This window comes from Penaeus vannamei, chromosome 5 (assembly GCF_042767895.1).
Source record: "Penaeus vannamei isolate JL-2024 chromosome 5, ASM4276789v1, whole genome shotgun sequence".
In the NCBI taxonomy this organism is placed as follows: Eukaryota; Metazoa; Arthropoda; class Malacostraca; order Decapoda; family Penaeidae; genus Penaeus; species Penaeus vannamei.
Genome location: NC_091553.1, coordinates 1,265,258 through 1,280,721, shown reverse-complemented (window position 1 = coordinate 1,280,721; position 15,464 = coordinate 1,265,258). Strand labels below are relative to the sequence as shown.

The 15,464-nt window shown below is 41.6% G+C and overlaps 1 protein-coding gene across 1 annotated transcript in view; it reads right to left on the bottom strand.

The window, feature by feature from the left end:
• Window positions 1-3,510: 3,510 nt before the first annotated feature.
• The window catches only part of LOC113813760 (clotting factor B), a 32,153-nt gene continuing 20,199 nt past the window's right edge, over window positions 3,511-15,464 (bottom strand). Inside the window, exons 2-10 of the mRNA XM_027365820.2 lie at window positions 12,109-12,232; window positions 7,683-8,721; window positions 7,436-7,541; window positions 7,212-7,278; window positions 6,800-6,992; window positions 6,138-6,227; window positions 5,291-5,493; window positions 4,558-4,697; window positions 3,511-4,301 (exon numbers count right to left, since the gene is read on the bottom strand). Of these exons, the coding sequence (XP_027221621.1) occupies window positions 4,146-4,301; window positions 4,558-4,697; window positions 5,291-5,493; window positions 6,138-6,227; window positions 6,800-6,992; window positions 7,212-7,278; window positions 7,436-7,541; window positions 7,683-8,721; window positions 12,109-12,232 (2,118 nt within the window). The 3' untranslated portion in view covers window positions 3,511-4,145. The remainder of the gene's footprint in view (window positions 4,302-4,557; window positions 4,698-5,290; window positions 5,494-6,137; window positions 6,228-6,799; window positions 6,993-7,211; window positions 7,279-7,435; window positions 7,542-7,682; window positions 8,722-12,108; window positions 12,233-15,464) is intronic.

Genomic DNA, 15,464 nt, shown 5'->3' with positions numbered 1-15,464 from the left:
ACCCTTATTTACCTGAAAAAGAAAAATAATGAATGCAGTCATTCTGCCTTCTATGACATGGAGCAGAAACTTGAGGTTTATGAAGACGAGGAAAACCTGGCATTGGCTCAAAGTATGGAAAGATCAGTTGCTGAAATTTCAAGAAGAGATAGAATTACAAACCAAATTGTAAGAGAACAGCAAAATTATGCTATAATTAATAAAATCAAAAAGCTGTTTGGATACTATTCAGGGCACTTGGCGAAAAATGAAACCTTTTAGATGAGTAAAGAAGCTATCAGAGTGGATGCTGACATGCCAAAAGATCAAGTGGAAGGGCAGAAAATGATGGCTAGTAGTAAAAAAGAGAGCTGACAAGAGGTGGATGAGATGTGATCAGAATAGAATCCAGTGGAAGGGTTTGTAGAGGGCACCTGCCTCTGAAATTATTGAAATTATTGGAAATTAATCACTTGGAGAATTATTAATTTCTGTCTTCTTTTCAGGTCACATGAAAAGACAGTTAATCTGTATGTGTTGCAAGACAAAATTCCTGTAGGAGCAACAACTTAAATATAATATATTTATGTGGAAATAATCCTTTCAGCTGTGTTTGCAACAGAATATTTTGTAAGTTTGTAACATGGGCAAAAAGTATTATTTTGTAGTATCAGATTTGGGATAATTGGCCCAAAGATAAGGTTAGGTTAGGGCTGGTTTAAGTTAGGTTAGGTTAGGTTACGTTTAGGCTTAGGCTTAGTTTAGGTTAGGTTTACGTTTAGATTTAGATTTAGATTTCAGGTTGGGTTGGGTTAGGTTAGGTTACGTTACATTTAGATTTAGGTTTAGGTTTATGTTTAGATTTAGGTTAGTTTAGGTTAGGTTAGGTTAGGTTTGGTTTAGGGTTAGGTTAGGTTACATTTATGTTTAGATTTAGGTTTAAGGTTGAGTTAGGTTAGGTTATGTTCCATTTAGGTTTATGTTTAGGCTAAGGTTAGGTTAGGTTAGGTTAGGTTTACGTTTAGGGTTAGGTTAGGTTTATGTTTAGATTTAGGTTTAGGGTTGGGTTAGGTTAGGTTATTTTACCTTTAGGTTTAGGTTTAGGGTTACGTTACGTTAGGTTTATGTTTAGATTTAGGTTTAAGGTTGGGTTGGGTTAGGTTAGGTTTATGTTTATGTTTAGATTTAGATTTAGGTTTCGGGTTAGGTTAGGTTTATGTTTAGATTTAGGTTTAGGGTTGGGTTATGTTATGTTATGTTATGTTACATTTAGGTTTAGGCTTAGGTTAGGTTAGGTTAGGTTTACGTTTAGATTTAGGTTTAGGGCTAGGTTAGGTTAGGTTATTTTACATTTAGGTTTATGTTTAGGGTTAGGTTAGGTTAGGTTTACGTTTAGATTTAGGTTTAAGGTTGGGTTAGGTTAGGTTACGTCTAGGGTTAGGTTAGGTTTATGTTTTGATTTAGTTTTAGGGTTGGGTTAGGTTAGGTTAGGTTAGCTTAGGTTTGCGTTTAGATTTAGGTTTATGTTTAGGCTTAGGTTAGGTTAGGTTTGTGTTTGGATTAAGTTTAGGGTTAGGTTAGGTTAGGTTAGGTTACGTTTAGGGTTAGGTTAGGTTAGGGTTAGGGTTAGGGTTAGGTTTAGGTTTAGGTTTAGGGTTGGGTTATGCTATGTTATGTTATGCTATGTTATGTTATGTTATGTTATGTTATGTTATGTTATGTTATGTTATGTTTAGGTTAGGTTAGGTTTGCGTTTAAATTTAGATTTAGGTTTAGGTTTAGGGTTAGGTTAGGGTAGGTTAGGTTTATGTTTAGATTTAGGTTTAAGGTTGGGTTACGTTAGGTTACGTTTATGTTTATGTTTATGATTAGGATAGGTTAGTTTAGGAAAGGAAATTATTTATCCATTCAGTGTGTTTACAACTGAATATTTTGTAAATTTGTAACAGGCAAAATGCATTATTTTGTATAGAGATTTGGGATAATAGGCCCTAAAGAAGGTTAGATTAGGGCTGGGTCAGGTTAGGTTAGGAAATTATGTATCCATTCTGCTGTGTTTACAGCAGAATATTTTGTAAATCAATAACAGGCAAAAGTTATTGTTTTGCACATCAGATTGGGGATAATAGGCCCCTAAGTTTAGGGCTGGGTTAGGGTAGGTTAGGTTAAAGGAAAAGGTATGAACGAAAATTAATATCTTCACAGGGCAAGTCAATTAACCGGTTTTGATTATAACTAATACCTTTATAGTGGTAAACATTCTGAAATTATCAGTATCCAGAATGTGATGAAATGCAGGTATTTGCTTCTCTGTTAGGAAACATATTCGGCCATGGATTGAAAATTGTAAACTTTTAAGGAAAGGAAAATGAATACTTCGTTTGATGAAGTGAAATAGATTAATACTGAATTATATGTACATAATGAAACTCTTACATGATTTTGTTGACTGCTAGGATACTAAAAAGTATATTGGTTTTCATACTTAGAAATCATTCTGTTTGTATGCAGTGGTAAAAAAAACCATCTGAACTAAGTAATTAATCACTTACTGTTTCACTTAACAAGGAACATTTAACCTATGTTCCTTCTAGAGATTTGTGAGTTGAGAAAAGAAATTGAAAAATGAAACGGTTCGTCTTTTATGTAGGTACTTTAATGCTAAGGTAAAGATAGTGTTATTTTCTGTAAAACTTCTGTAGTGTAGTCAGAAAGAATTGAGACTACCCCCATGAAAAGCAAAAGGAAGCTACAGATTAACCATGGCTTTTACACATTGCTTCGAGACGTATCGTTATTTATGTGTAAGATTTTTTTTTCGCAGAGACGGCATAGCAACTCTTCAGTTTGAACTTTACTGCCAGAGAGTTTAATTCGGTATGTATGTGGATAAGGAGCAGTAATTATGTTGGTGTGTCGGTAAGTGCATTGCCATGGAGCACCCAATTACCATGAAGCGATTCAAGTTTTATGTTTTGCAGGTCGTCTTCCCTCAGGTGCCTCAGGATAGTAAAGCAGACAAGGTAAGGGCAGTCCAATCAAATCTAAATAAACTCCTCATATCCAGTGCATTTGTTGTGAGAGAAATGCAGTGGGTGTGGGTAGACCTAGAGCTCCATAGTATATTTTATCAAGCCAAAAAATAATATATTCTCCCACATTCCGCCTCCACACACCCAGTGGTATCAGAGGTACTTCTTGGTATTTTATCTTATTTTACTATTTATACTTCATGATACATATAGCTGCATGTACATATAAATTTGCTTAAAAAAATCATTCTACTAACGTATTCATATATCCCCACGGTTTTATAGATGCAATCTTGGAACTATGTTATCGCCTCATACTTTATGATACTTGGCGCATAGGTCACATAATGGATACAAGGCAAATTGCCAAGCACTCCCAGTACCAGCAAGCAATCATCCTTTCCCAAGAAAATATGTTTTGAACCGCATACCGTCCACGCCTCCGTGTCCTTCAAACCATAGTTCTTCAGGGGGATGAAATAAGTTAAGATGATAAGTCATATGGCATTTGTTCTTTAATGATGTAACATATATACATACATTTACAAAAAGATGGATCTGTCCAGCAGAATTAGTTATTTTTGTGGAGCATTGTCATCTTCAAGAAAAGTAGGTAATAACAATGAAAAGTTGAAAGGCATTACACGTAGGGGGGGGGGGGGGGTGGAGAGATGGTAAGAAGGCTATTATTGCATTTAGTAAGAAGTCAATAGCATGTGCAACATAGCAATGACCAATGAGTGATATAATATGAATTGAATGGAGTTATTCTGATGAAAATGCACAATACGGTGTCAAATATATGATTGCGGATACTATCTATAATCAATTAATATTAACAGGTTTCTAAAGTGCTACAGAAATAGAAATCACAACAATATCAAAAGTAGAGAAATTGAGAATGTTTATTTTCTTGTTATTTTATACTAACAGAAAAAATAAATAACATTTGTTCATGTGTAAACACTATAACAATAGGCATACCTTAAACTTATTACAAAGAAGTAGTTCCAGACCTTAGATTACAAGTGAACATAGCAAACGTAAGTCTTGCTGCATATGCTGACTATGAGGCCTGTTCATTTCTACATACTGGTATCACAGTGATCTGCCACGCACAGCATAGCAGTACCCTTATATCATGTTTGAGTGGATCCAAGGTAAGAATTCTGTAAGTCTTGTGTAGACACCCGGATGGCCTGGCTCAGCGCAGCGAATGGCAAACGAAACGATGCCAATCTGAATCCAGTTGCCATTGATATAGAGCTGCAGAGGGCCGCCGCTGTCACCCTGCAGAAGAATAAAGGGATTTTTCATGTTTTCGTAAGCATGAGTTGACGTAAATACCAAACGTTCTCCTTTAAAGTCTGGCTCGTAATGTCAAACCATATCTAGTTTCTGAACATGACCAAAATGCAGGAAAATTAGACATTTGTACAACACTCGATATCCACATGATAACGAAGAAAATTAAATATAAATATACACAGTGTTCAAAAGAAAAGAATATAAAAAATAAAGCTCTCGACATCTCAGACGTCCTCACCTGGCAGGCATCGCGACCGCCCTCCGTGAAGCCGGCGCAGATGAAGGCGCTGGTGATGGGCTGTGTGTAAGCTTCGTCGCAGTCGCTGTTCTTCCAGACCGGGACCTGGACCTCGCGCAAGACCGCACTCTCGTGGCCACCTGCGGAGGGTAAGGGTTATACTTCCTCCTCTTTAGATGATCTTTTCTTCTTCTAAAGATTTAGTGTGATGAATTTTGAGATATTTACGCATGGAAGAGTTTGGCATTATTTGTATTTTCTTTATAATGTTATGTTGCATATACAGATATTTAAATGACATGGTCCTTTAGACTCCTCGACTGAACCAGTGTGTGTTTATTAACACTGCTAGGATGTTAAGTACATGAGTTTTTTTTGTATCCATGTTAATTACACAAATAATATTATAGTAGACCACCTTCCCTCAAAAGTAGACTCACAAATGAAACGAATTAACTCACGTTCTTGGCCTCTATTTCTCCCAGCTACTACAAGTCTGTGATAATTTAGCTCATCAACATACAGCCCTTTGCAAATAAATCATTGAACACCATGTATTCCTCATCAATTTCCCACACAGAGAAAAGTGAAAACGCACACACGCACACTCACTCAAAAGGAGACCTCCCAAAACTTTTTCTTTTGTTTCTTCAAAAGGAAACCCAACCATCAAAACAAAACACATTCCTTCCCGCATTGCGATGATCCACATGCGTCCTCAGACTCCACCTACCGTAAACCGTGGATCCCCAGCCGATGACCGAGGGCGTCTGGCCAACCATGTGGTCCAGGGGCTGCCGCGCCATGTCCGCCGGGGGGAGGCACACCGGCAGGATGTATTCTGTGAAGTCGACGGGCCGGTCCAGCTTCAGGAGCGCCACGTCGTTGTAGAAGCCGTGGGAGATGAATTCGGGGTGAGGCCGGATGGACAGGACCCTGGGGGGAGAGGGAGGTGGTGTGGTGAAGAGGGGGGGGGTCTGGGCTTGTCTAGCCTTAATCTGCCGGAGTTTACCCTAATTTATCTTGCTTTGCTTCCCCTTGGCTGTTCTTAACTTAAACCTAACCTAAAACGGGTGTGATCTCTAATCCTAGAACAGTACCGGAAACCTTTTCATACCCTAATCCTATATCTTTAACTTTAAACTCTAGTCTTAACCTAAATTCTACCTACAACCCTAACTCTTATCGAACTATAGAGTAAATCAGAATAGGTTAGGAAACCCAGATGATGAAAACTTCGACTTTTTAATCTTTTTGTATTTTAGTTTCCCTGTTAAATCGCCTTCATTGAAGTATTTTTGTATAATTTGTTATTGGGTTTCGAGTGTATATTGGTCGGATATTTTACAATCTATCACAATAAAAATGGATTTTAAAACTACTCGATTACTGTTATAGCTATTTACATCATGCTTTAACATAAAAGAAGATTCATATAGCAAATGTAACCAATTTACTTCTATGTGTCGATGAATGATATTACTAAAACGTTAAACCTTTTTTTTAATTCTCAATAATAGGATTTGCAGACCTGTTACTGAGTGACTGACCCAGGTAACAACTGGTAATGATTCCTTTACCTGTATGTTTGTGGGTTGGAAATGAAGTCGTCACTCTCACTGAAGATGTTGTGGTCTCCAAGGCGCACGCTGAACTGCTGGGCATCAAATCTGCAATCCATAAAAAGGCAGGAATGTGTGAAGAGATGTGATGAATGGCAGGTACAGTCACGGTCAAAAAATCTTGTCAAAACAAGTGTCGAATTCCGTCTCGAACACTCATGCAATCTGCTTTGTTGTTTTTGGATGGAGGCTTTTGACGTTTCATTCACGGTACGATTCTTGTCCGTGACTGTACAGTAAGATTGTTACTTTTACAGTGACTAAGACTCCTCAGATGGGAATGGCAAAAAGGACGTTCCCACCGATATATGAATATAGTTTATTGGACCGTATTATGCTTTGTGTTTCATTATAATGGCTATGCTTATGCCTGTTTTAATTAATGATAATGCCAAGTGATATACGGAGGGACCCCGATGGATTCCTGCAAACATTTCGTCGTGAATCGTAAAGTAAGAGAGTAAGAGCAGGAGGAAGGCATATCCAGAGCACAAAAGGGAACTACTAAACACGGGCACAAAACCGAGACAGGCAAATCCGCTTGAACACAAAAGCGGCCCAAGAAGTCTCTCCTTACTGTAAACCCCTTGGAGATTTCCCACAAGAGACCCTCAACTCACGTCTTCCCCCGCGTGTCCTTGGTGCAGTGAGCGGCGGTGAGGACGTACTGCTTCGAGATGAGAGATCCTCCGCACCAGAACACCGTCTTCTTGGGTCCGTGCAACCAGACGGCGGCGATCCAGGGCCACTGGCCTCTCCGGGACTCGTCGCCGCCAACCACACGGAAGGTCGGGATCTTCGGCTGCCCGCACTCTGGAGGGCGCGGCGGGAAGAGAGGGAGGCGTTAGGGGGAAAGAAGGGCGGAAGAGGACACGGGAGAATGTAAGATGAAGGGTAGTGGAGCGTGCATACTTAATGTCAAACCTGATGTCATGATGGCTTTTGTTGGATCTTGCTTTGTTATGCAATTTGTTTTGCCACTGGAAGTGATTTTCTCAAAGCATGTATGTTTAAAAAAGGGAAATATCTTACCAAAGTTGGGCCGCGCGACCTCTGCGACAGGCTGTATGGGAACGGGGCGAGGCGAGGTTCCAGGCACCTGCCGGCAGAGCTCGCTTTTAACAAATTACCAAGTTACTACGTGGCAAATAACTTGAATGAATGCAGATTGCAAGGAATTCGGTGTTAGTCGCGAATCAGAACATGAAGTGGTTCCTTATAAAAACAACAAAATATTTACTGTCGTGAGTACTCACCGGAGGCAGTGGCCGAGGCGGCTGAGGCGGGAGTGTGACAGGCCGGGGGCGGCTGGTGGGGCGCGGGCGGCTGGTCACGGAGGACGGGCTGTGCACGCTGTTCGGGCTGTCGGAGGAGGACACCGGGATGTTACGCATGCATGACATCGGATTTTTACGACACTTTCTCAAAGATTTCACTGGCAATCTGACAGATTTCAGCGCTGGAAACGAAGCACTGTATAAGGACAAAAGCAACAGATCTTACTCCAGGTCCTTGATAGGACAGCAGACACCAGGGACGAAGAGGCTCTTGAAGCAGACGGACTTGCGCAAGTTCGTGAGGTCGAGGATGAGGTCCGGGCAGTCGCTGAGGTCCTTGCAGAGGCCGGCCTCCCCCACGGGCGTTGTGCAGCTGCGGGCGGAGTCGTCCCTCTCGACGTCCGTGTTGGGAAGGTCTATGACAATGCGGCCATCGCCGAGCGAGACTGCAGGGATAGTTTGTCCAACGACATTAGAGACGGACTTGGCGATGGGCGCCAGGGCGTCGGTCAGGTTGTGTCCGAGGACGTGTCTAGAGAGGGTGTAGGCGCCGTTGGTCACGACCTGGGAGAGGGCGCCGCCCACTGTCTGGGGCGGAGTCTGTAGTTGGTATGAGTATTGCGAGTAGTCTGTGGGGTAGTCCGGGGGGTAGTGTGCGTCCGGGTACTCCGGCACGTACTGAGGGCCTCGGGAGGAATCGCTCGTGTATTGGGAAAGCACGTAATCGTGGTAGTCTTGGTCAGTAAAGGCGTCGCTGTTAGTATTGCGTGAGTTGAGGTTGTTAATGGCACCCGCTAAACTGTTCAGGCCGTTGTTAATGCCCCCGTGGATGTTATTGGCGATCGTTTTGACGCGCGTGTGCCGCTGCTCGCCCAGGACCTTGGAGCTGAGGCGGTCGATGCCCTTCGCCGTGGACTTGGACACGGCGTCGGCGCTCTTCTGGATGGTGGCCTCGAGGACGTCCAGGCCGTGGTTGATGACGGGCACGGCCGCGTTGCTGGCCTGCACCAGCCGCTCCTCGATGGCGGGCACGATCTTCGTCTTAATGACCTGCGCGCCAGCCTGCAGGCCCTCGGCGGTGCGCAGGGCCACCTGGTTTCCGGCTCGCATGAGCGCATGCCCTATGGACGGAGCCACGTCTTCGGTGATTCGCTCGGCGGCATAACGCACGTGGGGCACCACATGCCTGTCCAGCGTCTTGCCCAGAGTGTACCAGCCATTTTGGAAAGAGTGTCCCATGTGTCGTAACATGCTGTTGACGGCGGCTGCAAGACCGGCACGGCGTGAACGGCGGAACGCGCGTCGCCGCGCAAAGCGGGGCGGCGGGGCGGAGTGGGACTCACACAGGGACGAGTTATTGCCGAGGAATCGTGAAACTTTGCAATACGCTGAATCATCGTAATTACTGTGCCTATCAGTCGAAAGGTATTTTCTTAAAAAGGAAAATGAGAGGATCTGTGACGACCTGACGTGCGCTGAGGCGGAAACTGTCCTGGCTGTGAGTCACACTCGCCGGGCGTGTTAAGGTCCTCCAACATGCACCAAACTAACACAATGATGAAACCTTTTAGTGTGTAGTACTAAAGTGTGATTATGTATATACAGGTATTGTGAGAAACAGCCAATAGTTTAATTGATATTTGTGTGTATTCTACGTGCGTACCCTGACACACGCACATGCAATGTGTCTATTAATAAGACAAAATACACATATATGAATATACTGATATTTAATACATTTTATCTTATATCTTCCATTAGTACTGACACAGGCTTATCCATGCACGTGCACCATTCACAATACTTTCTATATAACTATTTACTTTACAAATATCTATCATCTCCAAGACAAATTTATCACTTCTAATAAATCAATCTACTTATAAGCTTTAATCCTTTTCTAATCCCATCTTCGACATTTTTAAGTATAAAGCGAAAAGCAACTCAAGCGGGTTTGGGTCGTCGTCTGTCGTCTGTCTTTTGTCTCGTAGGGAATTCACTTCGTCTATACATTCAATTCGTCTATACACGTAAAAACAAATGCTAACTGTAACACGGCGCTTCTCTGCCTCGGAGGCGCGATCCCACATGAAGGCGCTGAGACCTTTTCGTCGCGTCGCCAGGCCCTCGCCATGTTGGGAAGGAGTTATGCTGCGAAGTGACCATTTTCGTGTCATGTGGCATGGCAGTGATGTGACTTACAGGGTGATAAGTTGTAGGATTTGACATTTGTTTGATTACCAAAGGTTGGCCAGTGGGACCGCGACCGAAAAGACTCAGAACCGCCTTACTTGTATCATCTGTATATAGCCTGTGTCTATACACAGTATATACATATATTTGCATATATATAGATATATCAATATATATCAATATATATATATATATATATATATATATATATATATATATATATATATATATGTACACACACACACACACACACACACACACACACACACACACACACACACACACACGCACACGCACACGCACACGCACACGCACACACACACACACACACACACACACACACACACACACACACACACACACACACACACACACAAACAAGCACACAGATACATATATATTTATACCCACATACACAAGTATCGCCGCATCAGAAACAGAATCTGCGCACCACCCACGCCCGCGTAAATAAACCTAATTATTACAAGTGATTGCAGAAAAACTTGAAAGCGAGAAAGCAGACATGGGAAAATAGAAGTCTTGAAGCTCTTCCTATTTTCCCTTTCTCCTTCCCACCCTTTCGGTCTCGTTCGCTCACTCACACCTTTTGGACTTTCATGTTATTTCTCCAGTTTCCCTTTCTCTTCTTTTGTTTTTTTTTCCTTTCTTTATTTTCTGTTTGTTTTAGCTATTTCCCTTATTACATTGAGTTTTACTTTCTTTATTTTCTGTTTCTTTTATCTATTTCCCTAATTCTATTGAGACAAGAATGCTTATTCAAAAACGGAAGAAAATGATAATAAATGATTGTAAAAAAATGAGTAAAATTGAAATAACCAATTAAATCTAATCGTTCTGGCTTTATCATTACTCTTTAATCTTTTATTTCTTAAAAATCAGTTTTATCTTGTCTGAAAACAAATTTATTTCACAAAGCAACCTTTCCAAGTCCCCTTTCTGGTCTTCTCTGGACTTTCTAAATATGCTTGTCCGCCCACACACAAGCACGCAGGCACAGGCAACGGGAAGTCTTGGAAAAAACTTTCAATATCTCTCTCTTTCTCTCTTTCTCTTATGCTCGTTATCACTCACTCGCTTTGTCTCATTCCCTCCTACTCGCTCACTTGAGATATTATTCTTATTTACTCTCATACAGACGCTAGCAAACTCACTCACTCACTCACTCTCTCTCTCTCTCTCTCTCTCTCTCTCTCTCTCTCTCTCTCTCTCTCTCTCTCTCTCTCTCTCTCTCTCTCTCTCTCTCTCTTCCTCTTTCTCTCTTCTCCCACTCTCCTTCCTCTCTTCTCCCACTCTCCTTCCTCTCTTCTCCCACTCTCCTTCCTCTCTTCTCCCACTCTCCTTCCTCTCCTCTCCCACTCTCCTTCCTCTCCTCTCCCACTCTCCGTCCTCTCCTCTCCCACTCTCCTTCCTCTCCTCTCCCGCTCTCCTTCCTCTCCTCTCCCACTCTTCTTCCTCTCCTCTCCCACTCTCCTTCCTCTCCTCTCCCACTCTCCTTCCTCTCCTCTCCCACTCTCCTTCCTCCTCTCCCACTCTCCTTCCTCTCCTCTCCCACTCTCCTTCCTCTCCTCTCCCCCTCTCCTTCCTCTCCTCTCCCACTCTCCTTCCTCTCCTCTCCCACTCTCCTTCCTCTCCTCTCCCGCTCTCCTTCCTCTCCTCTCCCACTCTTCTTCCTCTCCTCTCCCACTCTCCTTCCTCTCCTCTCCCACTCTCCTTCCTCTCCTCTCCCACTCTCCTTCCTCTCCTCTCCCGCTCTCCTTCCTCTCCTCTCCCACTCTTCTTCCTCTCCTCTCCCACTCTCCTTCCTCTCCTCTCCCACTCTCCCTCCTCTGCTCTCCCACTCTCGTTCCTCCTCTACCACTCTCCTTCCTCTCCTCTCCCACTCTCCTTCCTCTCCTCTCCCACTCTCCTTCCTCTCCTCTCCCACTCTCCTTCCTCTCCTCTCCCACTCTCCTTCCTCTCCTCTCCCACTCTCCTTCCTCTCCTCTCCCACTCTCCTTCCTCTCCTCTCCCACTCTCCTTCCTCTCCTCTCCCACTCTCCTTCCTCCCTCTCTGTCACTCTCCTTCCTCTCCTCTCCCACTCTCCTTCCTCTCCTCTCCCACTCTCCTTCCTCCCTCTCTGTCACTCTCTTTCCTCCCTCCTTCCATCCCCCTCTCTCCTCTCTCTCTCTCCTCTCCTTCCTCTCCTTCTTACTCCCCTTTCCTCCCTCTCTGTCTCTCTCTTTCCTCCCTCCCTCTCCCCCTCTCTCCTCTCTCTCTCCTCTCCTTCCTCCCCTTCTTACTCCCCCTTCCTCCCTCTGTCTTTCCTCCTTCCCTCCCTCCCCTCCCTCTCTCTCTCTCACCCTCTCTCTTTCCTCCCCTTCCTCCCCCCCTCTCTCTCCCACTCACTCACACACACAAATCCCCCAACCCACAAGGCCGCTCTCCCACTGCTACTCACACAGCTGTCTCCTGTTCCTCCCTGGATCCGGGTCGGCCTCCGCCTCGGCCGCCCCTCGCACGGACCTCGCGCTCGCCCAGATGAGAGCCACCGCCAGCGCCGCCGATGCATAAGTTCGGAGTCTCTGTTGGGAGGGAAAAAACGGGGTTAATGACAGTTAATGACAGATACTTTAAGCCGTTTGTTTGATGTGGGTTCTCATGGTCTCTGGGTTGTATTTTTTTTTTCTGTTCATTCTGTTTACTTGTATATTGATCGTTCTTTAAGAAATTAATTCAATGTTTCTCCTGGTTTCTGGGTTGTATTTATTTTCTGTTCATTCTGTTTACTTATTTATTTATCGTTATTTAAGAAATTAATTCAAAAGAAGGTCAAATTTACTGGTTATTCATAATTACTATTTACTGGTTTAGATTGTTATGGTATCCTTTGATTTTTTTTTTTTTTTTGGTTTGATTGATTTAGTTATATGCCTCTCTATCAAAAAAAAAAAAAAAAAAAAAAAAAAAAAAAAAAAAAAAAAAAAAAAAAGACACAATCACTGATGATAAGTCAGATGTATTTTCTCACAGTCGTATTGATAACAGTAATCATAGTAACGCACGCACTCACGGACACACACACACACACACACACACACACACACACACACACACATGTATACATTTTCCTGCTATTTTAACGACTTTTATTCGGTAATGCTGTGCTTTCAAAACCCGTCTATTCATCCTACACCATTCGAAGATGATTTTTGAATTATAAAGTTGCAAAGGTTGTTTAGAAAAAGGTTTTATCTTGCGTTTTACTTTCCCTTTTACGTCTCATACAATGGAGCTGCAAGCTATAGCGATCGTGAGTGACATTAAAGTAATCGGCGATGGTCGCTATTTTCGCTGGATTGTCTCCGTAATTGCCTCTTTATTCGGGAAAAGCTGATCAGTGGCAACTCGAGAAAGTGTCATGGCGCCTGATTCTATTTTAAGGAAAAATCACATGGAGTTTTATTTTGATGACGTCATAAAAGTTACGGATGCGCTGTGAATATAGTCGATCATTTTGTTCTCTTTAATTTCCAAAAAAAAGATAGAAAATAATGGTTTTAATGGATATATTTTCACTGAACAATCATCAAAATAGACGCCATGACACCTCTTTCTTCCCCCCTTCTCCCCCTTCCATTTTCTGTAGTTATTAAAGAAAAAGAAAAAGAAAAAAAAAACATAAAACTAGAAAACTACCTTCTTTGGCCAAACCATTTGCTATAGATCACACTCAGAACTTTTATAATTATACTTGAGTTGAATCTCGCGCCATTAAATTCCATGACTGAAAGATTTTGTCTCCGCGCGCTCTGACCACGGACTCCCAGAGTTGTTTTTCTCATTATTATTTTTTTCTCTGATAAAAAGTGACGTAAAAGTATACTAAATTACACAAAAGAAAGAAAAAAATCTGATGTATCATTCTATAAGAAATAAAGTCAAAATAAGTCTTATTCGTACTTTATGTTGTATATATTGCGTATCGTTATATTCAATGTTGTTATTATCGTCATCATTATTAAAGCATTTTTACTCTTAGTCTTATCATTATTACTATTTATTGACATCAGTATCATAATTTTTTTTCTACCAGTACTACTGCTACTATTATTATTGTTTTCATTAATACCAATATTGATAGTTATCATTATTATTAATATCATCATCATTATCAATTTATGATTATCATAATTATCTTTATCATCATTATCAATATAAGATTATCATTATAATAGCTGATATCATTATCGTCAAAACCATCATTCCAAGCAGTAATATTATTCATAATATCACCACTATCGCTACTAATTCATAATTTTTATCACTGTTACATTTTGTAGTACAATCAGCACCATTTCCCTTATAACTATTATCATCACCATCAACTACCGTTATCAATAGACATAATTAAGAAAAAAGCAACAAAAAAAAATAACAAAAAGTAAAAAACAAACAAAAAATGGTAGGCCTATCCTGCACGAAGCACCGGTAAATGATGCTAATATTAAGATCATTATTTGATCAATTCCTATTGCTTGGTTACTTTCTCTCGAGTGCTTTTGAAAGAGATTTTACAAAGATCTGGAATGTAAATCCTCTGATTTTTGCAGCACAATTTTCAAGAATATATAACAACAAAGAAATAATAATAAAAGATAAAGACAAAATACAATCGCTGATACAAGCAGATAAAAAAATAGATAAAAAATAAATGAAAAATAAAATACAACACATATCAGCATATTATTGCAAGTAGAAAAACCGCATAAAAGAATGACGGCATCAGTTACTACGCATTTTACAGTGATTTCAACACCGTGACCTTCTACGCAACAAAACACTATCAATTTCGCAAGCAGAGGAAATCCAGGTCAGGTCACGCTAAAGGTTAGGTTAAAATCAGGCAATAGAATTTGTGTCTAATTCGGATCAAAAAGCAAAGACTTATAGCATATGGTTTTTCTTTCTAAGTAAAGTTTCGATGTTGTTTCTGCAAATGGTATATAAAAAAAACTGTTTTGTATGGTAATGGCGAAGTTACTCTGTCAAAAAAATGAAGTTTGTTTTTTCAACGGGTTCACAATATCGTTCTCGCCCCAGACGCTGCTGTAAGTAAATCCCCTTTATTTCTAAGATCATGTTTTCTAGGAGTTTTTTCATTACATCTACACAAAAAGACATGAAGTTGGGCGACAGAGCACCAAGATGGACCCACAGCCACACCTATATTCTCTAATATTCAGGAACACACTTTGGAGCATTAGAAGTTGACGTGAAGTTGGCGAATACACAGATAACTTTAATACGCATGGTTTATCGAAGCTTAAGTCACATCTTATAACCCGAAACAAAAGAAAAATCATTCACCAGAGAAAAAGTATCCGAAACTTATCCGCACCAATATCCACACCTCAGACCAACACCATCAACGCCATCACCTCCCTGAAGCAATGTCACAGATGGTGTCATTTCTTGGAAATGCGGATATCTGTCATGAATGTCTGTAAACGTGACCTCATCCCTAGAAGGAGCGATGGGCTGAGGATGCGGATACGGGCCCCGGGCGAGAGTGAAAGTGTTGGCGGTGCGAACAAGGCTCACCTGCTCTGAACACGTGGCCGCCAACACACCGCAGCTCGGAGTTCGGTTCAGATTTGAACTCCTGGTCTTCAAACTCGCGAAAAATAGCTTTAAAACGCTCGAAAAATACCGTTAAAACTGTTGATGGAATATCTTAGAAACTCGAAGAAAACCGTTAAAACTATTGATATGTTTAAAACTTGGAGGAAAACCGTTTAAACTGTTGATGGAAAA